Source organism: Aedes aegypti, chromosome 3, assembly GCF_002204515.2.
Source record: "Aedes aegypti strain LVP_AGWG chromosome 3, AaegL5.0 Primary Assembly, whole genome shotgun sequence".
NCBI classification, from domain to species: Eukaryota; Metazoa; Arthropoda; class Insecta; order Diptera; family Culicidae; genus Aedes; species Aedes aegypti.
Genome location: NC_035109.1, coordinates 20,971,276 through 20,996,449, shown reverse-complemented (window position 1 = coordinate 20,996,449; position 25,174 = coordinate 20,971,276). Strand labels below are relative to the sequence as shown.

Here is a 25,174-nt window from a genome sequence, read left to right as displayed (position 1 = left end):
TGGGCTCACAAAATGCTGGTGGATTGCATGAGTAAAGGAACACTCCTTACCAACACTGTGGATGTGGAAAGTGAACTCGAACATCCGGCTGCCGAAGGATTTTTGTGAGCTGCTCTGCTATAGGACATAGGGAAGGCATCACATCCGAACAGTTGAAATCGCTGACGAGTTTGTGAAGCAAAATCTTCGCTCAAAGTCAAACATTGCCCGGTTCTGCAAAATCAGGATGAAGGCTTGTAAGTACACGGGTCCCACAATTATGAATCATTTAAGACTCTGCTAAAGTTTGAAGAAATGTAGAGAGCAAAATAAAAAAAAATATATTTTGATGAAATCAATGTCGACTGGTAAAGTGGGGTATGTTTATGCAGTTCATGCACAAGGTTGTCATTAAAATTGTTGAAAACATTTGAAATTTCCACTTATTGGAACATTATCTGAAACCACAATTTATGAATCGGCAAAAAAGTTATCCACAAATATGAATCAATGTAAACACGATTTATGAATCAGTTCTACTTTCAATTATTTTGCAATTAAATACAATGTAGCTCATATGTTTATAAGAACACTGCCATGTACTAAGCTAATTATATCCGGGGTGAATTGGAGCCAAGTATTTCAATAATCTGCATGACATTGCTTTATTTTCAATTTTGCTACTGAGTGCTACTGAGTTCATCAGGCCGAACATTGAATTTGTGGATTTATATGCTTCTTGAGTATGTTAATTTTGGGATGATAGCAAGTAGTGTAATTAGACAATCATTAAGTCTAGATGGCAGAACTCGAAAATGTTTGACTATTCGACTGCATTTACTGGAGATTCCGATATTATATGGCGATTATACAGTGGTACATTACGCACGTGAAAAAATCTGCTACATGAATGTAACTCCATGACCTCCGATGTTTTAATTTTTGAAAGTGTGAATACCTTTCACTTCTCCATGTGTCTGATAGAAGTCAATAGTTCAGCCTGGGAGTTAATCTAGAGATTAACTTGCAACAAAAGTGATCATAAAAAATGATAAACAATTTAAATTGATATCAGTCAGGGAGGATACAAACCGGTTCTTTTCTTTCCCACTCGTTGCTATTGGTCCTCTGCAGGAACAATAACCCGTTTTATAGCAAATTTAGGAAGAACCTATCAGGTGTAATTAAAAAAAATTCTTAACATTTTTCACATCTTTACTGTTTTTTGTTCCTCACAAATTTATCCATAAATTAGTCAGCATAATAATCTTGGAGGCCTTACATAAATCACTTCCACAATTTTTATGGCCATATAAGACTATAATCCCCATAAATAACTTTTTTCATAAGATTTTTTTTTTAAATCATGGAAATTCGTTAGTATTCTCAGATTTCTTTCCCACAAAAAAAAAACACTAAATTTTCGTAGTTTATGAACGGTTCCAAAAAACTTTTGCTCTCCCGTAACAAAATTTTACATTGGAAATTATTTGAAACTAAGAATCGTTTTGAAAGTATTAAGTACTAGTAGTTTGACCGCTGATTCATAAATTGTGACTGGTGTGTATATTTCCCACAATTTATTGATCAAGAATTTTACTCAAAAATCTCAGCCAAATCCGTATAAATACGCATTTATCTCTCATAGTTATGTTTATTGAATCTGTAAATGTTGTCTGGGGCTCAAACTCTCACAAAAAAAATCTTTGAAACATACTTTAAAACGTCGTTTCTAGCTAGGCGTCAATAGGCACACGGCTTACAAATTTGGATAAAAATACAGTCCAAAGAGCTACAAAAAGAATTTGGTAATATGGTTGGTTCATACCGCGATAAAGAGTTATTTTACTGAGATAAAAAGCCTTGAAATGGCTGCACACTATGTGTTACTTATCAGTACAAATGACTCTGTGATATTTTGTGATCAGTTTTATCATAATTTTGTCTTTTGAAATCAGCTGATTCATAAATTGTGGGTGATTCAACTGCGTGGGGTGACTGTATATTTTGGAACATCTAACAGCTCCGGCAGATTGATTGTGTCGTGACAAAATGTGGAAACTTACGGAAATCTCGCCAAGAATGTCATCGATACGATGTCAAGGTTCCGAAGAGCAGTGTCTTTAATTTAAAGTTTTTCAAAAACAAAACTTTTTTTCATAATTTTACTAAAAAAAAATCACCGATCGCCTTGAGACGCGTTGTCTAAGATGAACAAAGTGACAGTTAGATTTGTGTAACGCCCTAAGCATACAAATTATTGCATAATACTCACGATTTCATGACTTTTAGTCACGATATCATGAAACATAAAATTTCATGAATCCGGCAACCGATTTTTTCCGTATGTTATATCCATAGTCCATCGCCATCAATGCACTGGAGATGGAGTAGACAGCATGATGTTGATGTGATATAGAATGATCCGAATTGTATCGCAGTCGGCCTGTACAAATCAGCAAATTTTAAGCGTTGATAGTGACAGCGAGTAACTCTGCACCAAATAACGGATTTGCATGTAACACCCAGTGGCATGATCGAGAAAAATCCTAACGAAAAATTTCCAATATAGAGCGGAAATCGCGCACACTATATATTTTCCAAAAAAAAGGCTCGGAAACAACCTTATATTATAATTGTTTATCTAGGACCTAGGTAATGCTTAAAAGAAATAATGGATCCAAAACTATCTCAAATAAGATAATATTTCTTATATGCAAACTTTTCACCAATATGAACAACTTTTGAAAATATCATCATGAAAAACCCATATTCACATTAATCAGTTTTTATCTACATTTTCCTACCAATTTTACCAAATTTTGAAATCATTTTTGGTGATATTTAGTGACTTACTAAATAGATCCCTTAACTTTCCGTTGCAGTTCAACTTCACGGAACAACTCAAAACTATCAAAACTATATTACTGCATAAATTTAATGAGTTTAATTACTTAGAAAAGTTATAATAGATAATTCCTTAACACCCCACTTATTTTCAAAACGAGACTTTTTTCATAAAAGTTTCTAAAAATCGAAACCCAGACAGTATTTGTCTGTACTATGATCTCAATGAAATTTCCTTATCTTCTTCCTTACTTGCGAATTTTTGTCAAATATATTTCATGGTTTTGTAGATAAATGTATTTAGACCATAAAATTTGAACAAAAATGTTTTGAAAGGTTTTCAATTTCTACAAACCACAATACTTCATATTAAAAGACAGCTCCTATTACATAATACAGTTCACAACCCTCTGAATAAATCGAACATTTCAGATGACTTGCATATCGACTTTCTAGGTTTCTGTGATTTGTCAAACTTGATTGAGAAGTTCAATCCCTTAAAACCCCACGAGTCCTCAACACCCCTTTTCACGGTATTTCCTAAAACATAATCATGGGTGTGATGACAAAATTCAAAATAAAAACATGTAGACTAATATTTGTAGATCACCTACAAACTACTCAGTATGGTTTTGAAAGAATAACTGAAATAATTTTTGTTGCAGTTCTATGTATTGAGCAAAACAAAATGTCAGGATTCCATATTAAGATGAATTCTTAAAGATTCTTGTGAGAAATTCTTTGTTTTTTTTGCAGAGATTTCCTACAAATTCTCGGATGAATTCAAGCACCATCTATTGAAAAAAAAAATGAGAGGCAAATATCTTGAAATATTGCTGAGGACTCTATGGATTTCAGGGACGATTTCTGCAATAACACTAGGTGATTTATGCAACTTTGGAGACCTGTAGCTAAAAATTGTGACGTGCTGGAACATTTCTGAGAACGGCATCAGATTCAGCGACCCAAAATCTACTAGCGACACATAATTTGATCCTTAAGACACGCAAACAAATCATTTTTGTTACGCTGTGCTATCAGTTGCATATTCAGTCCGTTTGAGCAGCAGTCTTTATTGTTAGTAGAAGCAAAATGATAACAGCGATAATAAAAGTTGTTATCATTTTGATATCATCCAGTTATTCGCCTTTGCTCGGGCTCCCTCCCCCTCGTAACAGCTTTTGTATGGAACATTTAAAATTTTTGTGTGTACCGTAACACTATGTAAGACCCCCTCCCTCCCCCTGTTGCGTTACGTAATATTTGAACGATCCATAAATCACGAATCGACATATGTAGTGCGTTCCGTTTCCTATGATATTTTGTTCACGTATAATAGGAACGGATTTTTTTTTGTGTGCACGGCTATCTGGGCCCCGAGAGACATACTTATAGCGACAATTAAGCGGTCCGCTACAGCATTAACCAGGAAAACCGTACAGCATTGTGGAGAAAAAAAATAGAGAACTAAAATAGAAGACAAAAGACTACATCAATGACCAAGGAACTCCGAGCTGTAAACGACACGCTTAAATAAGAAAGAAGAAGGGTTTACGATAGCGTGGAGATAATGAGAAAACTGGAGCCTAGTAATCAGCGGAGTCCGAACGAAAGACTCAACACTCTCCGTACAGTCTATGTAAGACCCAGAAGCTCAAACCTCAAAGACCACCGAAATTTGTATCAATGTCTTCAATGGCCATTCCAAACTGTATGTATACTCCAAAAAAATGGGGGCCTAGTTAACCGCGCAGCAATTCTGCAAAACCAAGCTGATGGTCGTGGGTTCGAATCAAACTGGTGGAGAATTGGAAATTCGACATCCCACTCCCAGGGCGTACAATAACTTCGTGCCTGACACATGAAAAATCAATCGACAAAGAAAGCTCTCGGTTAATAGCTGTGGAGAGCTCATAAGTCCACTAAGCTGAGAAACAGGCTTTGTTCCAGTGGGGACGATATATACTCCAACATATATGATATCATTCTACTTAATGCGAACGCGGTTTTTGTTTCAATGAAACTTGTATTGTTTGTGGGAGGTTTACAGGGAGGTTTATTCTTCAGATCTTTGCTGTAAATGTTCCACTGCTCTCTAAAAGCAATATGTATTCAGCGATAATTACATCGTTTTATAATGTCGGAATTTCAATATCACACAATCATAGCTTTGTTGCAGCGGCTGTTTGAATGCAACCATTCGTTAGCATTCGGAACTGTGTGTGAAACTAGAAACACCCATCCGTGGAAAGCCGCCCGGAGCAACCCGTCGAAGCATTAATGACGCCAATAAATCCTGCCCGCTGACGGCATTAATTTATTGCGTGCCTTTTTTCTGCAATTGATAGGGTGCCGGTGCCATTAGTGGACTACCTAAGCTATAAAAAATCATAACAAAATAACGAAAAGCCTTAGCAGAGATCTTTTGGCGTCAACAGAAAGATTTCAACCTCTACTATATGGGAAAAATATAAAAAGAGTGATAAAACTAATTTTTTAACATAAAATCGCTTGAGCCACTATTGGTACACGTGTTCCAGTAGTTGCGCTAGTGCTCCAGTAGTAGACGTTTGGGAATTATACAAGGAATTTTAAACAAAAAGGCAAATTTTTACACAGGTTTAACATTTTTCCCTTCAAACAGCAACTAATATCTTTCGAATGAAGCATTAAGAACATCTCTGGGACTTTTCTTTATTTTTATACATCCATTTTAAAAACTGCTTCCATCCGTTGATCCACTACTGGAGCACGACGGCAACTATTGGTGCAAGGGAGCAAATTTTTTGCGTAAACTTGATTATTTATATGACTTTTTGATGAAATAAAAAGCTGAAATTTGGCAAATCGACTAAACTAGAGGCGATCTATCCACCAAAAATAGCACATATCGTTTTTATCAAAAAATGTACGTTTTATTCCATAGTCCAATCTACTGGTACATTACAACCATTGGTACCGGCACCCTACTACATTTTTTTCCCTTCTGTGGCGTTGATGATTCTCGACTGAATGAACGTGTTTTTTTTTTGCACATTAGATACTGTTTCCTGGAAGCGGGAATCATTTCCGATCCGGCTGCGTATCCAGCATGGAAAGTCGTTTGATGTGCTGGGTGCTGCCCAGCAGGCAATAGATACTAAACGCTGGTGTATCGTTACTATTTGATTGCTTTGTTGGTGTTGTAAGGAGGGGCTGGTTTTATTTTTCTTATAGCTGAAATAGGAAGCAGGATCCTTTCGTAATGAAAAGTTCCGTGACTTTCTTTGGAATAACATATAATTGTTCCTGCCACACGATACACGAATTCGAAAATGGTAAATTTGACAAAGAAAGCCCTCAGTTAATAACTCTGAAAGTGCTCATATACCACTAATTTGAGGAGCAGGCTTATTTAAAATTTCCTATATTCAAAAACGGTATGCTTTTCCTCATTAACCGCAGCTAATTCACTATTTAGGCTTAAAAGGCTATAATATGACTAATATAGAGCACGTAAGCTGTATGCAGAGCAAATTCAAATACTCTTCGGTTACTTGCTATGGACATTTTGCAGCATGGATTACGTTTGTCAATGGTGAGATGAGACAAATTTCTGTGATGTGGATTCTTCAAGATTTTTTTTCGCTTCGTCGTTTTTACATCTAACTATGCTGCACATGCCGGCGAATAATGTTGATTCATCGGTGCGTGTTCAGTGACTATTTGAGCGTTTTCCTGACCGATCATATTCGTTAGCATCTAGCAGCTTCTGGTGGATTTGATTGAAAACGTAGATAGGAGTACTAGTGCTCATTGTTCTCGTATAGTTGTTTTGCACATTTCTATAGATTTTTTTCTTCTGACAGTGTGTCGTAAAATATAAACGCACCACGATTACGATTCTCTTGTGAGTTATATAAAAGTATAGTTGTATAGTTTGGAAAAGTAAATAAACAAATAATAACTAGATTCTTCAAATGTCAAAGTTTTTGAAAACAATGAGGTTAGATAACTAACGGCATATTTGGCAGATTTGCAATTTCAGTGACGAGTTACAAAAATAAGTAACTTACCTTACTCTTTGAAACACTGCTGAAGATGCCCTAACCCCGAACAGTGTTTTAGCTACCATACAATCCTTCTTGTTAAACTTCTTAGAGCGTATTTTCAGTAGGTTTTTGTTTTGAGAACATTACCCATACAATTTGGGAGGTTGCAAGTTGCAAGTGCATATGCTTTAATGCATTAAAATCAGACGTTTCTACACAATCCCCTATACAGGAGAACAACTTGTTAGCGTTCCAGGTTGATATCGATAAAATTTCTACCAAAGAATGAATGCCATGCATTCGATATTACGCGTATCCATTCGGCTGGGAGAATTGATGACGCGTTTTCCCATTACATTCATCTACAACACTGATGACGGTCGTGTTCCAACGCTGAGCGTACCAAACCTCATATGGATGGCTGTGGACAGTTAGTGTGGCAGAGAGTTCTGGGAAAAAAAATCGTTGATGGAAAATCGCCACACCCAGAGATACACACATTTTTCCCAAGGACTAACGGCTTGCTCATCTGCGTGTGAAAAAATCATCATACTGCCAGTTACCGTAAGCCGGGGTAAAATTGATTTGTAACAAATTTATTTTTCAACAAATACAGAATTGTTTATTAAAAACATAATGTTAAATAAAAAAAACTCATCGAAAATTGACGGGCCTTGATCAGCCATACGATGCAACTTAGTCACGATGCTCTCACAAGAGCGCTGAACAGCACAGACGTGCATCTTCCGGATTAGCGTTGGGAAAATTTTACTGTAACATCAATTCACATTTGTGCTGCCGAATCGATTCAGTCAATGGGTCCTTTGAATAGACATTTTTGAACCGATTCGAATCGAATTTGAATTAAAATTGATGAAGTTTGAAATGAGACCGATTGCATTCGTTTTTGAATTAAACGTCGTTCAATTATTTCAGTTTTAAAATATAAAAATAACAGAATAAATATATCAGGGCTAGTTTAAAATTTGGTATTGTTTCAGCAGCTCATTAGGAAATATTGTACGATTGCAATGCAATAATTTTTGTACACTAGGGCACTGAGGGAGCAAAAAAAAAATCCTCATTGGGACGGCGCTTGGGTAAGTTGGACGTTTTCCTTTCTTTTGGCACGTACGGCGTTTCGTAAAACCGTACAACACGCTACAGAGTGTTTGCTGTTTCGACGCCATCTTCGATTGAACTGACAGCACCCGAACGAAAAGAAACTTGGTTCGAGTTTTATTGAGATCCACTTGCCGACTCCTAGTCATAATCTCATCTTACAGGGATATAACAAAATTTTACAAGAAACTTGTAACGTAACACAGTAGTGAGGTAAAAAGGTGTAATACGCCCCCCTTAAGGAAAAACTGCTCAAGCACAGTAGCAAATGCATCATTTATATAGTTTTTTATGTCGAAGTGTTGCTTATTTAGTTGGTCATGCTCTGCACTTTCATTTTCCAAACCAGTGGTCGCCATCTTGAATTTCAAAATGGCGTCGTGCCAGTTCTGAAATACCCAAAAAAAAGCGTTTTCCAAACCGAAGAACGCCATCGAACGATTTCAAAATTTGTTGTGTTCGGTGGGGATTACCTTTAGTATTTAAGAATTACACCAATTCTCCCAAGAAATCATCTGAAATTTTTTTAGAAAATATTTCCGGGATTTCTTTTGATAACTCATCCAAAAATTCCTCGATATATAAACCTCAGAAAATTCGGTGGTGACCCATTTCGCATAGAGATGTTTTGCATAAAGGCATTTCGCATAAGGGCATTTCGCATACGGGCGTTTCGCATATAACATTTCATACAATAACAGGTAGCATTTGATAGAAAGCATATAATTATCATTATTCCAAATGTCCGTTATGCCAAACTTCCGTATGTGAAACCACCTTATGCGAAACTTCTTTATGCAAAGTGAAAATTGACCCGGAATTCTTCCGGAACCATTTCGTGAATTCCCCCAGGAACTACTCCGGGCTTTCTAAAGGGAATAATCTGTCAATTCCTCCGTGATTAATATTCTTTCAGTGAACATTCCGGGAATTATTCCAGAAATTTATTCAGGAAGTTACTCCACGAATTCCGTTAGAAAACATTTCGGAATTTTTTTCAGGGAATGCTTCAAGTAACTACTCTGGAAATTTATCCTTATATTTTTTTTCAGAACTCATTCAGAGATTCTTCGAATATTGCTCCGAGAATTCTTTCAAGCATTCCTCGCGAACATAGCTAGGAATTTTTCAAAACTTCCCTTTGGGGATTTCATAAGGAATTCTCTCAGTAATTTATGTAGTGGATCTATTGGGATTTCCTAAAAAATATCTCTGGTAATTTTCCTGGGTATTTCTTCAGCGCTTCCTTCTAGATTTGTTCTGTGAATCATTTTAGGGCATTTCAGTGAATAACGTCCGAAAATCGTAATCAAACTATTCGAAGAATTCCTTCTTCTTCTTTCTGGCATTACGTCCCCACTGGGACAGAGCCTGCTTCTCAGCATAGTGTTCTAATGAGCACTTCCACAGTTATTAACCTAGAGCTTACTGTGCCAATGACCATTTTTGCATGCGTATATCGTGTGGCAGGTACGAAGATACTCTATACCCTGGGAAGTCGAGAACATTTCCAACCCGAAAAGATCCTCGACCGGTGGGATTCGAACCCACGACCCTCAGCTTGGCCTTGCTGAATAGCTGCGCGTTCACCGCTACGGCTATCTGGGCCCCGAAGAATTCCTGTAAAGAATTATTTCCAAAATCATCCAGGACTTTGGGTTTTTTTTTATAGAAACGAGTAGGAGACATCATGCAGGAAATTCTTTAGGGAGCTTCTTGGGGAATTCCGTCAGGAATTTCCATGTGAGTTCATTCCAGAATTGCCGTATAAATTCGTTCAGGTTTCCTCTAGAATTTTGAACAAAGATTCGCCCGATAATGTCTTCAGGTGCAAATCCCAGAGAAAAATCACAAGATATTTAGAAGGAACTCCTAGAAGATTTTCCAAATGAATTTCTAAAGCAACTGCCAAAGGAGCTACTAAATGTACTTCGGAAATTCTTTCAGATCACTACGAAGATGCTTCAAGAAACTACTCCGGCAATTTCTTTTGAATATTTTTTCAGAATTCCTCCAGAGATTCATTAAAATACTGCTATGAGTATTTTTTTAAGTATTTCACATGAGCTTATATAATAATTCTTTTATAAACTCCATATATAAAAATGTTATTAAAACCTCATTCAGTGGGGCAGTTTTTCCAAAGGAGCAATTCCACCGAACATGACGAATTTTTTTATATTTAATTTTTGTATCTTTTGAATCGCCTGAAAATTTGCATACAAATTCTTTATGACCAAAAATGCCATTTTGCACCTACAGACCGCCATTTTGAACCTCGCCTTATTTTTGAGAAGGGCGTTTCGGAAAATGCATAACAAATCTTTAAAAAACTGTAACTCGAAAACGGTTTGTCCGATCGATTTGAGATCTTCTACAAAGTTGTAGGTATTGCTTAGGACTATATGGAGAAAAATATGCACGGTAAAAAAAAGTTACAGATTATTTTTTATTTCGAAAACTAAATTTTAAAATCGATTTTCTCCAGAAACGCAGTTTCGATTTTTTTATTTTTGGATATGTTTTAGGGGACAACTTATGTGGCAATGTTTCAAAATGGAAGAGTTATGGATAAAAAAGTTATGATTAAAAAAAAATACAGATTTTGAAAAAAATCGAAATAGAGGAAAACAATATTTTTTTATGTGATTATTTGAAAGTACAGAAAAATTGCAATCGAAAAGTACTTAGGTAATTTTTTCTAGGTTGCATCAAAATAAAGTTTTCCGGAATGGAGAAACACGAAATATGTTTGAAAAGAGCCTATTTTTCTTTTTTTATTTGAATATTTTATATAAGTATGAGTATATCTCGAAATTGATGGAACCTAGAAAAATTTTACTTAAGTACTCTTCCAAAGCATTTTTTGTACTATCAAATAAACACATAAAAAAATATTGTTTTCCTTTATTTCGATTTTTTTCAAAATTTGTAATATTTTATGAAATTATAACTCTTTTGTCCATAATTCTTCCATTGTGAAACATTGTGCAATAAATCGCATAAGTTGTCCCATAAAACATGTCCAAAAATAATAAAAATCACAGATGTATGTTCATAGAAAATCGATTTTAATTTTTTTCTATTAAAAAATCTGTCATTATTTTTTACCGTGCATATTTTTTCCAAATAGTCCTAAACAATACCTACAACAACCACAAAATATATCCAAAAATTAAAAACATCAATGTTGCGGTTTTCTAAGAACTATTAGCTTCAAATTTTCATTTGAAAATATCTTTTATATTTTTTACCGTGCACTCTTTTTTCAATACGTAAGCATAAATGTTTTGATCAAACGATAAACGATTTAGCTACGATTCGCTCAATCAAAATATTTTTTTCTGGAATGCAGAAACACGAAATATGCTTGAAAAGGGCCTATTTTCCTTTTTTTATTTGAAAATTTTATATAAATATGAGTATATCTCGAAATTGATGCAACCTAGAAAAAATTTACTTAAGTACTTTTCGATTGCAATTTTTCTGTACTTTCAAATAATCACATAAAAAATTATTGTTTTCCTCTATTTCGATTTTTTTTAAATCTGTCATTTTTTTAAAAATCATAACTTTTTTGTCCATAATTCTTCCATTTTAAAACATTATGCAATAAATCACATAAGTTGTCCCCTAAAACATATCCAAAAATAAAAAAATCGAGACTGCGTTCCTGGAGAAAATCGTTTTCAAAATTTTGTTTTTGAAACAAAAAATAATCTGTAACTTTTTTTACCGTACATATTTTTCTCTATATAGTCCTAAGCAATACCTACAACTTTGTAGAAGATCTCAAATCGATCGGACAAACCGTTTTCGAGTTACAGTTTTTTAAAGATTTGCCATGCATTTTCCGATACGCCCTTCTCAAAAATAAGGCGAGGTTCAAAATGGCGGTCTGAAAGTGTATAATGGCATTTTTGGTCATAAAGAATCTGTATGCAAATTTTCAGGCGATTCAAAATATACAAAAATAATCAGGTTTGCGAAACGGCGTGGAACCGCTCAAAGATGTTTATGAATCTGAACAGAAAACTAGTAATTTCTAATGTCTACTACGTTTGGTGATATGAAATTTTACTCGGTGTGAAGCATACGCAACAAAAAAATGCTGAGTCGTTCATGGGAGGGTTACACATAGTGAAATAAGGGGCCTATTCACAAATTTCATAACGCTAGAGGGGGTGGATGGGTGTCCCCGTGATGTTACAGTTCATACAAAATTTATTAAATATGCTTATAAAAGCCGTTACGAGGGGGTGGGTGGGTGTTTAAACAATCATTGTTGGCGTTATGAAATTTGTGAAGGAACCTCAAGAAAAACTCAGCAGTCACAGAAAATGGAGACCGTCTTTACAAGTATTGAGTCGATCAATACTATTTTTATGTCACAATGTAGCTCCAAGTATAGATGATCAGCGTTAATATAGAAATTATTTGAAAAAATCTTCATAAAAAATATTTGATTGAAATTGTTACTGCATCTCAGTTTTCCTATTCCCGCTTACGATAAACATATTTCGTGATGAACATACTGGATAAAAATCATAACATAATTAGCCTTTCGTTATTTATCCTGCTATTTTTTATGGTCAAATTATACCTGCTTCAGCAATAAAGAATTAGTATACATAATTATTTTATTTTTGAATGAGCGGATATTGAAACATACAAAATACCTACTGATCTAATAGCCGCTCACGACGTCTTGTGTTTTGAATATAAAGAATAATTTTATCACATAAAAATAAAGTCAGACGACATCATTTGAAAGTTGTTAATATTGCTAGAATATATACACTAGAGTGGTTCAAAAAATCGTTTTTGCTCCACACCGCTCATTCGATTTAAGATCAAATTCTGAGTGTCCTCCCAAAATTTGAGCTCAATCGGATGAAAATTGAGACTGCACAAGCTCTACAAAGCTTAACCTTCCAGTCGTCGCGCGGTTTGCCACCGTCAGAACCACTACGCTGCTGTTGTGAACGAAAAGCGAGGTTTTTTCAACAGTGTTGTACAAAATACAACAGCGCGACGACTGAAGTGTTAAATTGGAATTAATAACTTTGGCTATAATAATTGAGCTGATCTGCAGGTATCACTGGATATATGCAGTAAAACATAGTAGCCACGATTTATTTGTGCTATCTTTCGCGCTTGATGCAGTAATGTTGCCTGTTCAGAAGATAAATGAGCACTGTAGAAGAATTTGCGATTGGATAAAAATAAATAACTAATTACTACGCCGTCCGATTTGAGAACGGTCTTCGGAAAAGTTGTAGATGATGAATGTATCTTATATTATCAACGGACACTTTGGGAAGACACTCAGTATTTGATGTTGAATCGAATGCACAGTGGTCCAGGAATCAGTTTTACGCGGAAAGATGAATTTTGAGCTTTAGAATGAAACATTAGACAAAAACGGTCTTCTACAAAGTTGTTTGTATTAGTAAGGTCCTTAGTTTGGTGTTATTGAACATTAGGGTGGACCACATTTTCATAGAAATTGTGTAACTAACTTTCTTATTTGTAGAAATTATACTATACATGCTTCAGCAAAGTTGTAGACCATTAAATTTTAAGCAACTTTGCCAAAAAAAGTTTTTTTATATCTCTTAAATTGACCGATTTAGAGCTATTTTCCTACGGTGACATAGGGTGGTCCGAACAAAATTGGTTTTCTGACTCTAGAGTTTTCAATTCAAATTTCTCATCAAAGTAGTCTATGAAACACTTTTAGAACTTTGAAAAATGCGTAGTTTGGTGAGTGAAGAAACTCGTTATCTCTTTCCGTTTGGGAGTTATTGTTGTTTTTCTCTCAAAAACATGCCTACTTTGATCGTAAATATTTTTGATTGGGGCAAACATAAAAAATATCTTTTGACGGCATTCAAAAGACAAAATAAAATTGTATATTATATCAAAAAATTACAAATGTGTTATTTTTGTAACTCTAATAAAAGGCCCTTAAAAACAAATGATTTTAAGCAGAAAAACTTCAATAACTTTTGAACTAAAAAAGATATCATCAATCTTTTTGCATGAAAATTTGCGTTTTGTTAAGTTCTAAAAGTCGTTCATAGACCGCTTTGACGAGAAATCTGAAATAAGAAAGATAGGGCTTTAAAACTATTTTGAAGATTTTCATAGTATGTATTTCTTTATTATTTTGCATTTTGAGCATGAAAATAAAATTTTAGACAAAAATGATCTTCTACAAAATTGTTTATAAAAATGTAGGCTTTCATACTGAGTCATTCAAAACTAGGGTGGTCCACAATTTCACACAAGTCATATAATCAACTTTTTTATTTGCAAAAATACTGGTATATACTCTTAGGCAAAGCGGTAGAACTTGGAATTTTGACCAACTTTGCCAAAAAAAGTTTTTCTGTAGCTCAAAATTTGACCAATCTAGAGCATTTTTTCCTAATCATCAAAGGGTGGTCCAACAAAAATCAGTTTTTCAATTCTAGTGTTTTTAATATTAGTTTCTCGTCAAAGTCGTCTATGAACGACTTTTAGAACTTAACAAAACGCAAATTTTCATGCAAAAAGATTGATGATATCTTTTTTAGTTCAAAAGTTATTAAAGTTTTTCTGCTTAAAAGCATTTGTTTTTAAGGGCATTTTATTAGAGTTACAAAAATAACACATTTGTAATTTTTTGATATAATATACAATTTTATTTTGTCTTTTGAATGCCGTCAAAAGATATTTTTTATGTTTGCCCCAATCAGAAATATTCACAATCGAAGTAGGCATGTTTTTGAGAGAAAAACAATAATAACTCCCAATCGGAAAGAGATAGCGAGTTTCTTCACTCACCAAACTACGCATTTTTCAAAGCTCTAAAAGTGTTTCATAGACTACTTTGATGAGAAATTTGAATTGAAAACTCTAGAGCCAGAAAACCAATTTTGTTCGGACCACCCTATGTCACTGTAGTAAAATAGCTCTAAATCGGTCAATTTAAGAGATATAAAAAAACTTTTTTTGGCAAAGTTGCTTGAAATTTAATGGTCTACAACTTTGCCGAAGCATGTATAGTATAATTTCTACAAATAAGAAAGTTAGTTACACAATTTCTATGAAAATGTGGTCCACCCTAATTTTAAATAACACCAAACAAAGGACCTTACTAATACAAACAACTTTGTAGAAGACCGTTTTTGTCTAATGTTTCATTCTAAAGCTCAAAATGCATCTTTCCGCGTAAAACTGATTCCTGGACCATAGTGGAATGTGTGGTGTGGAGCAAAAACGATTTTTTGAACCACTCTTATATACACGCTATGTCTAAACCAGCAAATTATGCAAATCGAATGTACCTCGGATTTTTTCCGCTTAAGTTCAGTAATTGGGTTATGTTTTCATAACCAGAAAGATTTGAAATATTCCATCGATGAAATTTTGATTTTTTACTGATATCAAGAGGGAAAAATACATTCGATCTTTATGATCTGCTCCATAGCGTGTATATCCAAGCAAAAATAAGTAAACATGTAAAGAAGTTAATATACTTTGGAATCTAATGTATACATCTAGTTTTCACTACAAAATATTCACTGTAAACCATTTAATTTATAAAGCAAAAGAACACATCTCGCGTTTTGTTTTAAAATGGCGTTCCTTAAATGATTAATTTCTTCTCATCAATTTTCTCCTGAGCGAATTACTAAGGCGAACAACTGCCATTTTTGATTCAGCAAAAACTTTTTTTTCTTATAAGCAGGTGAAAACAACTCACCTGTAAAAAAATCTGAACTACTACGGCAGATGAAATGTAATATCAATATGCTGTTAATAAAATCTTAAATTTGTTTGATAGTGTTGTCTAGATATCAGAAATTAATGTAATGTTTAAAATTATGCTTATAAAAAAATCAAAAATAAAAATCAGCAAAAACTGGTTGTCTTTTGTAGTTGGGTGACAAAACGTCGAAAGGTGACAATTGACAGGGAACGAAAAGTTCTTGGTAGAATGATTCTCTTCCGAAAGAATAAATAATTCGATATTTTTTCTTGTCCGTATTATACATGATTATGGGGAAATATTGTAGTTTTGGAAAAAACAGCTTCTAGTAATTTTGAGCACACTTATTTTTCTTGAAAATACACAAAGATTAAGAAAATTATATAGATAATAAAATTTTCAAACTTCGGTCGCAATAGAATATTTTTGTATTATATGGTAATTTGTGAAAATATTGTAGTTCTTTCAATAAAATATTATCGATTATGTTGTGCAGACTTGATAACCCTAAATATGATAATATTTTAAAATCAAAAAATCCATGTATCATTGCTATAAACTTCAAACTGTTGTAAGGATCTTAATTTCCCTGTATTATTCATAGTTTTGTGAAACTGTTGTAGTTCTTTAAAATACATCAAAAATGTTCTGTAAATATATTTGTTTTTATAACTAAAAATACTTCAAATACTTTTTATTGATCTAGAAGGCAGTCAATAAATTGCGGAAGAAATTTAAGAATTTTTTGTATTATACAAGATTTTGTGAAAGTATTGTAGTTCTTTGAACAAACAGCTATCAACGATGTTCAGAAAATTTGTTTCTCATGAACAAAAAAAGAGTTTAAAATTTTAAAACTGATGAGTCATTGCGATAAATATGAAATAACTGTTGAAAACCTGTATTTTTCTGTATTTTTCTGTATTTTGTGAAAATATTGTAGTTTTTAACAGAAATTTATTATCAGTGTTATGCAAATTTAATGGCCTTAAATATGAGTATATTTTAAGATCATAAAATGTTTGGGTCATCGCGATAAATTTCAAGTTATAGTTGAAAATGTATTTTTTCTGTATTCTACGCAGTTTTGTGAATATGTTGTAGTTCTTTGAATGGCTAACAATCAAAAATTCAATGCCAATTGTTTGGTTACGCTAATACAATCATCGTAAAATAAAAAAAATCTAGAGGTTATCGCGATAAATTTCAAGTTGTGTACAGACATTGGCAAAATTTCGATTTTTTTAAGGACCTGCTCCGGTGTTTTAAGTACTACAAATCAAACAGTAGTTTCTAAAAATATTTCAAAAATCTGGCATGAACCTAGAAGCCCATACATTTCTGTAGGTGCCAAAATTTTGTAAATCGGGTTTAGGAGAGCCGAGATATAGTGGGTTGAATTAAGCGTTCCAACTGATTTTGAGGCTTCGTCGTCCGTGTAAGTGACGAATATCTTAGGCGGACAATTGTTAAGTAGTCTAGTGGTAAAGTCCTTGACTACAGAGCAAAGCCATGCGATCTGGGCTCAGTCACCGATCTGTCCTGGATCTTTTCGAAATAGAAAATTCCTTGACTTCCCTGGGCATAGAGTATCATTGTACCAGCCACACGATATGCGAATGCGAAAATAGCAACTTTGCCAAACAAAGTTCTCAGTTAATGAGTGTGGTGCACTTAGAATACTAAGCTCAGGAGCAGGCTCAAGTCAATGCGGAAGCAATGCCAAGAATGATGATGATAAGATGAAGAAGGAGAAGAAGAATATGAAGAATATTGAGAAGAGACAGGAGAATAATAAAAAGAAAATGTATAGGATAAAAAATATCGAAGGACTAATTATGTTGAAATCAACTTGACTGGATTTCAAGCAATAATATATCAAGAAGTTGAAAAATTTGTGATCAATTCGCCCCCAGTTTACGGTATCCGATTGTGGCGAGCAAAAAAAAATCAACGAAAGAGATAATCCGATGGGCGCTGATGTAATCACGTTCGCATAGAGGCAAAAGGGCGTTGCACAGTGATTTTTTTTGCCCATTTAGTGATCGAAATAGCATAGCGCCTAAACCATTCATTTTAGAAAAAAAGTTTGTTCAGAGGAGTTTCTTGATTTGTAAAAGCGCTTCTTTTGGCACTAGCGGACAGGTGATTAAATCACCTAAAAGTGAGATAAAAAAAAATTTGGGCAGTGTTTTGGAAAGCCTAGACAAGACGCTTCGTTTTTGGGACGCCGGGAGTTTGGTTTTCGGTTCGCGTGTAGTGCTGGGCAGTGTTTTGGAAAGCCCAAGCAAGACGCTTCGTTTTCGGGACGCCGGGAGTTTGGTTTTCGGTTCGCGTGTTGTGCTGGACAGTGTTTTGGAAAGCCCAAACAAGACGCTTCATTTTCGGGACGCCGGGAGTTTGGTTTCAGTTCGCGTGTAGTGCTGGGCAGTGTTTTGGAAAGCCCAAACAAGACGCTTCGTTTTCGGGAGGCCGGGAGTTTGGTTTTCGGTTCGCGTGTTTTGCTGGGCAGTGTTTTGGAAAGCCTAGACAAGTCGCTTCGTTTTTGGGACGCCGGGAGTTTGGTTTTCGGTTCGCGTGTTTTGCTGGGCAGTGTTTCGGAAAGTCCAAACAAGACAGTTCGTTTTCGGGGCATCAAGAAGTTTTGCTGTTCGCGCTGTGTGAGTGCGAAAAGATATTCGTGTTCAGTCGAGGATGGATTACCAACTGGTGAGCTCGTTTCATGCTTATGATAACACATTTTTTCATGAAAGCATTACTTTTTTTTAATATTCAATCAAACTTTGTATGGTTCATCACTATAAGTGTCGACGTTATGCCTGTTGTATACAATTCTAAGAAACATAAAATTTTTGACATTTCTTAAAATATATTTTGAATTGTTTGACATTATGAATGTCGACGTTTATTTTAAAACTTCTACCAAAGACTTTTCTTCTTGAGGCATAAATGTTCAATAATACTTCTATGTAATTTTCAAACAAACTATGTATGGTTCGTCACTACACGTGTCGGCATTATTCCTGTTTCATAGAATTTAAGATATACGCATATATTTTTCTCTTTTCGCCATTAATAAAAACTTCTTTTGAATGGTTCGACATTATAGATGTTGACGTTTATTTTAAATCTTCTACCAAAAACTTTTTGAGACAAATCTAACAACTAGCTTTAAGTATAAATCGTATTTTTCCTCCTTATCCATGGATCGCATCACCGACCAAAGGTGACTCCCAGATCTTTTCCTTCTCCACTAATAAACACCCTTCCCGTGGTGATTGTGGAGATGCAGAGGTATTCTCGGTCTTTAGAAGCAACAATCATTACACCCTAACATTCCTTCCCCATCCCAACTGACTGTAAGGACTTGGCCGGCGCCGTTATTGATCAATAATATTAGATCTGCTAAAATTGCACTCCGAGAGTAAGCGGAAACTCCCATCCCTTATTCATTTGGATCGCAGTGCAATTATTACCAGTTCCGATCAATCACGGAGTAGCAACCATTGACATGTCTATGCTATGCTATGCTATGCTAAAAGTGAGATAAAAAAATTTTTTTTTTACCTGATTGAGATAGACGATTGGTGTCTCCAGCAAAGTTGTAGTACTTGTAAATTCAAGACACTTTGTCGAAGACACCAAATTTCTACCTCTTATAGATTACAAGATACAGCATGTTTTTTCAAAATGGCCCCCAAAAATCAAAATTTTAATATAACTTTTTTTCAATATTTTTCACATTTTTCATGTCTTCTACAAAGTTGTTTGCCTACCAAATATACACGTTTTTGCCGAACATTTCAACTTAGTATCTCTCATGCTGAAAAAGTTATTTCAAAATAATCGATATTTTTTGGGCTTTTTTCTACTGACATTATGCGTTTGGACGCAGAATGACGCACCTAACCGTTTGCGATTCTGAATGGACTATCTTTTGGCTCTCAAATGATACTAAAAACTTTTGGCCGGGAGTGATCTTTTGATTGCTACGCACAACCTAGTGAAACTATAAAATGGCATATATTTGCGATTTAAAAACCCTTCTTCTCGTTTCAATCACATTTTTTTCATATGAGGCATATTTAAACGGTTTCATTTGTTTGCAACACAACCATTATTCGTGTCACTATCGTATAGGACGTTTTCTTCCTTCCAAAATCACGCAATATACGACATAGCTTATAAAAAACCCTTTCACATTATACAAATTCGTGTGCGGTGTTGGAACAAAATGAATCGTTAATAATATGTGTGCTGACGCTTCTACAGTAAATGCACATGTCACTACTACTAATGCAGAAAAAGTTGTTGTTGATTTGACATTAAACTGTGACAGCGAGCGCCAGATAGATATAAATCAGTGGTTCAGTGCTATTATCAAATTCTGTTACTGCTCTGTTAGTGTTACAATCACAATCTCTGCGAGAACTGTTAACAATGGCTGGTACAACAAATACAGGTAGGTCGTTAGGAAGTTAGCTGTGCGGTTCCTTATTACCATATGATTTGTCATTTTAATTTGTTTGGTTGCTTCAATTTTCCGGATCCTTTCAGTGGAGCTCGATAAACGATATATTTTCAATTTGTGGGTTGATACTAAAGGCGGAATGTTTTGACATACGTACTAGAAGCTTGTGCTATTGATGCTGATGTCTCTCCTGGTGTTGCTTCTAAAATTGAGTATAAAGTCGAACTTGTTTGCTCCTACTTCAAACAACGTTGGTGCAAGCATGGGCGCTCAAAGAGGAATGTTTTGAACCGTTATTTCAAATACTTTGAAAAGCCATTCAAACTTACTGAAAACATTTTGTTGACGTCGAGAAATATACCATCTGGACGTAAATCGATTCTTTTTGAGGAAAGCAGCAACATAACGAAGAGAAAGAAAACAGCTGACATCAGGAATCGCTTCCGATCGAAGGAGCTAGCATACGCTACGCAAATGAAGCTTCGGGAAGAAAGGTTGACAGATGTAGCAGCAATTATAAGAGAAGCTACTCAAACTACACCTTCCAGAGCAACCAAGATAAGGGATTCGTGGAAGCAAACTGAGAACAATCCAGTTTACGCTTATACGGATATGGAAGCTCTTGCTCTGATGGTAGAGAGTGATTTATCCGTCTCGCAATATAACTCCATTCAATCAGGAGCGAAGAAAAGGAACGCAAACATTTATCCTCCATATAACCGAGTACTGGCTGCTAAAAAGACCTGTTATCCTGCAGATGAATTCATTACGATTTCAGACACAGAGATTATATGATATATCACTACTTCTTGCAAAGACTTAAAAAACCACAAATAAATGCATTTTTATAGTTTCACTAGGTTGTGCATAGCAATCAAAAGGTCACTCCCGGCCAAAAGTTTTTAGTATCATTTGAGAGCCAAAAGATAGTCCATTCAGAATCGCAAACGGTTAGGTGCGTCATTCTGCGTCCAAACGTATGATGTCAGTAGAAAAAAGCCCAAAATATATCGACTATTTTGAAATAACTTTTTCAGCGTGAGAGATACTAAGTTGAAATGTTCGGCAAAAACGTGTATTTTTGGTAGGCAAACAACTTTGTAGAAGACATGAAAAATGTGAAAAATATTGGAAAAAAGTTATATTAAAATTTTGATTTTTGGGGGCCATTTTGAAAAAACATGCTGTATCTTGTAATCTATAAGAGGTAGAAATTTGGTGTCTTCGACAAAGTGTCTTGAATTTACAAGTACAACAACTTTGCTGAAGACACCAATCGTCTATCTCAATCAGGTAAAAAAAATTTTTTTTTATCTCACTTTTAGGTGATTTAATCACCTGTCCGCTAGTGCCAAAAGAAGCGCTTTTACAAATGAAGAAACTCCTCTGAACAAACTTTTTTTCTAAAATGAATGGTTTGGGCGCTATGCTGTTTCGATCACTAAATCGGCAAAAAAAATCACTGTGCGTTGGGACCCATCAGGCACCGTTTGCAAGACATTTCATTTGAATGAAAATCACTCTCTCTTACCTCACGGACCACGATTGTGTGGTTTCCCCAGCCGTTGCTGAACATGGCGAAAAAATCCGGAACCGCTTGGCCCGATAGATACACTCCGGCTGCCATGAAGAGCAACACTTTGAACGGTGATACGAACAGATAGGTACTGTAACGAGTTTCCGTCAGCTTCTCCCGGATGGTGGCCAGCGTGGCAAATGGTCCTGTCGTGAAATGGAATGTGACTCGTTATTGGATCGGTGGTCATCGGTGAGTTACGCAATTTTGGATTCTTTAGATGTTTGATTTTTCGATTAGGCTGTAGGGCTAGGGCGGTTCAAATTTCAAAACTTCATGTCAAAACAAATGTTCATAACAGAGTTCTGTCAAGTTTTCAGCGATATCAGTGGTCATTTAAAGAGTCCCAAGCACGATGTAGGTTTATTTTTATGCGAGTTACTATGATGAATTAAAAAAAATGTGCTGGGCAGTATCTTAATGCAAATTAAAATTTATCATCTGTAAGCCAAATTAGTAGTTGCTTGAGAGAAAAATTGAATCAGACGAATGCTAGCTATACACTTATTTCTAAATTCTAGGTCAGCCACAAACTCCGTCAGAAACACTTTGATTGAAAATTTGGCAATATCTGTTTTAATCAAAAAGATTGTAAAGAATACGTTGGAGATGGGGTTTTTCTATTTTCATATTTTGATCCACCCTACTGCAGGCAAAGCAACTTACGGAAATAGCTTTTAAGTGAGAGGTAGTTCTCCCACCAGTGACACGATACTAGGAAAACAGCGACCGGAATAAACCACAGTTCAAACGAATTGCTCAGCAAAGGCCAAACAACGAATCCTGTCACCTGGGCACTGATGGCCAACACATCCACGGTGTACTTGAAAGGCAGCTTCGACTCCGCTGATGATCTTGAAAGCAGCCCGAGAATAGCCGGCACCAAACAGACACAGTTGGTCAACATTACCGCCTTAACAGCATCCATATTGGGAAAGATTAGGAACGCCAACATAGCCAAACCCGTCACGTGGAAGCCCTCCATGAGGGCAACGACCGCCAACTGGCCGAACGTTGGTCGTGGAATGTTCTTGAAGAAGCAAATGCGAGCTGCTCGAATCAGTGTCCCAACCTCCGGAATGGTGAACGAGATAATGATGGCCCACATCCACCCGATTCGTTGCTCTGTCGGAATGATGGCCTCGAACTGTTTGTCCGGTTCTGTGGATGGAAGTTTGACGTCATTTCAAAATCCAAATCTCGCAGTCAACAAGCATCACGCTATGTTCAAAGCGGGTTATTATGTCACTTTCATATATCTCATTTTAGTTCACAGTGAGTTGCTCTTCATCATAAGAAATAAGCTACACTTTTAAAATCGAAAATTGCATAAAAGCCCCCTTTGGACACAGCGTGGCAAGCATCGAAACTCACGTCGCACATCGCAGTATCTGTTTTTGACTCCCTCCTTCACGTTGGACGTCATCAGCAGGAAGGACATCTTGGAGAAGCACGCGGCGGCCAGCGTTACCAGGAACACGAAAATGTACGTAAACACTTTGAGACATTTGATGAACACGCTCAGATAATCCTGGCTGGCTGCCGAACCGGACGTCTGCTGCACCGGCGGGTCTTGGAACGAGTCCCACAGTTTGGTGTCCTGCTGAACTCTAAGAGAGAGAGAAATGAAGAAGGCGAAGGGTCCTGCATTAATCGGAATATCAAACACAATTTAATTACAGTTTATGGGGCACAATAAATTTAATCGGATTTCAGCTCGGCTGATGAGTAAGTTTGTGAAGCTGCTGCCGCAGTAGTTGACAGAGCGAATAATAAACGGGCTTGTCGAAAAGGTCAGCTGATAAATATGGGAAATTATAATCCTGTCCGGCGCACGTGTCGTACATGTGTAGGGTAAGGTGGGGTAAAAGTTCGACCGTAGAAGTATAATCAATTCACAGAAAAGACATAAAAGAAACTTAAAAAATACCTTACAGTGAACCTTTAGCATATTTGCTACAATGTTGCCGAAATGGTTTCTAAGCATGTATGCAAACATTTATATACTGGAAAGCGTCCTTATGATAGGGATAGAGACGCCCTTACATAACAAACTGAATGGGATTAATTTTTGTTTTGTTCCATACGATTGAAAAACTTTCGAAAATTAAAATTTTTGCCTCGAAACTCTGCTATCCTAATCTCAATCGATTTTGATAATATTTAAAATGAAAGTCTCTTACAAAAACAGCATTCCGTCCACCATGACATTTATTACCTTTGTAATAATATGAGCTAGAAATTGAAAACAAAAACTTTTGCCCCGCTTTACTCTGCAGACATCTACTAATGAACGTATTCACCTAGCACACAACATCTTGGGTCCGACAAATAGCCGAGATTGGAAACCATGATGTATGGACGACTCAAGCTCGCTCCGAAGCCCGGATTGTCCTGCATCCTTTCTGAAGGTTTCAACAATTAAGAGATGGCTCGGAAGGTAGGAGTAGGGTTTAGGCAGCCGCAGAATTTATGAGCCGATTGATTTATCACAACCGGACGTCAGGATATTGCTCGTTGTCGAATGCGGCTTGAAATCGCCAGGCCAGGTTGCGGTGTATCATTGTTTGGACAAAATGAGATTATTTTATGTCACGGAATGTTGGACATTTGTATAGGAAACATGAGGGTATAATGACCCAGCATTTCTCGCGGGTTAATCAATTTTAAAATCATGCACGGACGAAAGATCATGAGATAGAAGATAAATTGCTTAAAATTTTCTATGATCATTTACTACTTATGCTTTTAAGTGAACAAAAACCGAACTTAATACCGTGCCATTTAATTTCACTAGAGTTTGAATCTTTTGACAATTACACGTATTTCGACCTCATCTGTAAACAGTATTCAATGTCGTATAGTAGAGTCGATTTAAATTTCTTCCCCACTAGGCCTATTAACCTTTATCCAGCCAACATACTTTTGAATGCTGAAACACACTACAGGGACCGACGCAAGCGGGGAATTCGGAAAAGAGCCAGAGATGAAACCATGAGGAAATGGCAACAGCAGTGGCATACCCAGACAACCAAAATGTACGTATAGCGAAATCACCTGGAGGCTTTGTATGTGCAAAATTTCACTCATATGATGTCGCGAAAAGGCCTTCTACGTACAAAAGTGGAGGCGATATGCGTGCATATATTATGTGATGAATAACAGTATACAATGCGAGTGTTTAAATATCCTACTGAACTAACCTGTGATATTATGCGATTTATCTTATGATAACAAATGTTGATTTGACAGCTGCTACGAATTTATTCGACTTACTTTGTACGAGTGTACGGGACGAAACAAAATGTACAAATGAACTCAGAAGAAAAGCGTTTTATGCGAGGAAACTCATCAATCTGACGATTTCATCCACTGTGTTTTGCGGGTTT

At 35.7% G+C, this 25,174-nt stretch overlaps 1 protein-coding gene across 1 annotated transcript in view; it reads right to left on the bottom strand.

Annotated features, from left to right (window-relative positions):
- The window catches only part of LOC5566760, a 90,437-nt gene that overhangs the window by 38,227 nt on the left and 27,036 nt on the right, over positions 1-25,174 (bottom strand). Inside the window, exons 2-4 of the mRNA XM_001651113.2 lie at positions 23,160-23,395; positions 22,452-22,946; positions 21,741-21,931 (exon numbers count right to left, since the gene is read on the bottom strand). Of these exons, the coding sequence (XP_001651163.1) occupies positions 21,741-21,931; positions 22,452-22,946; positions 23,160-23,395 (922 nt within the window). The remainder of the gene's footprint in view (positions 1-21,740; positions 21,932-22,451; positions 22,947-23,159; positions 23,396-25,174) is intronic.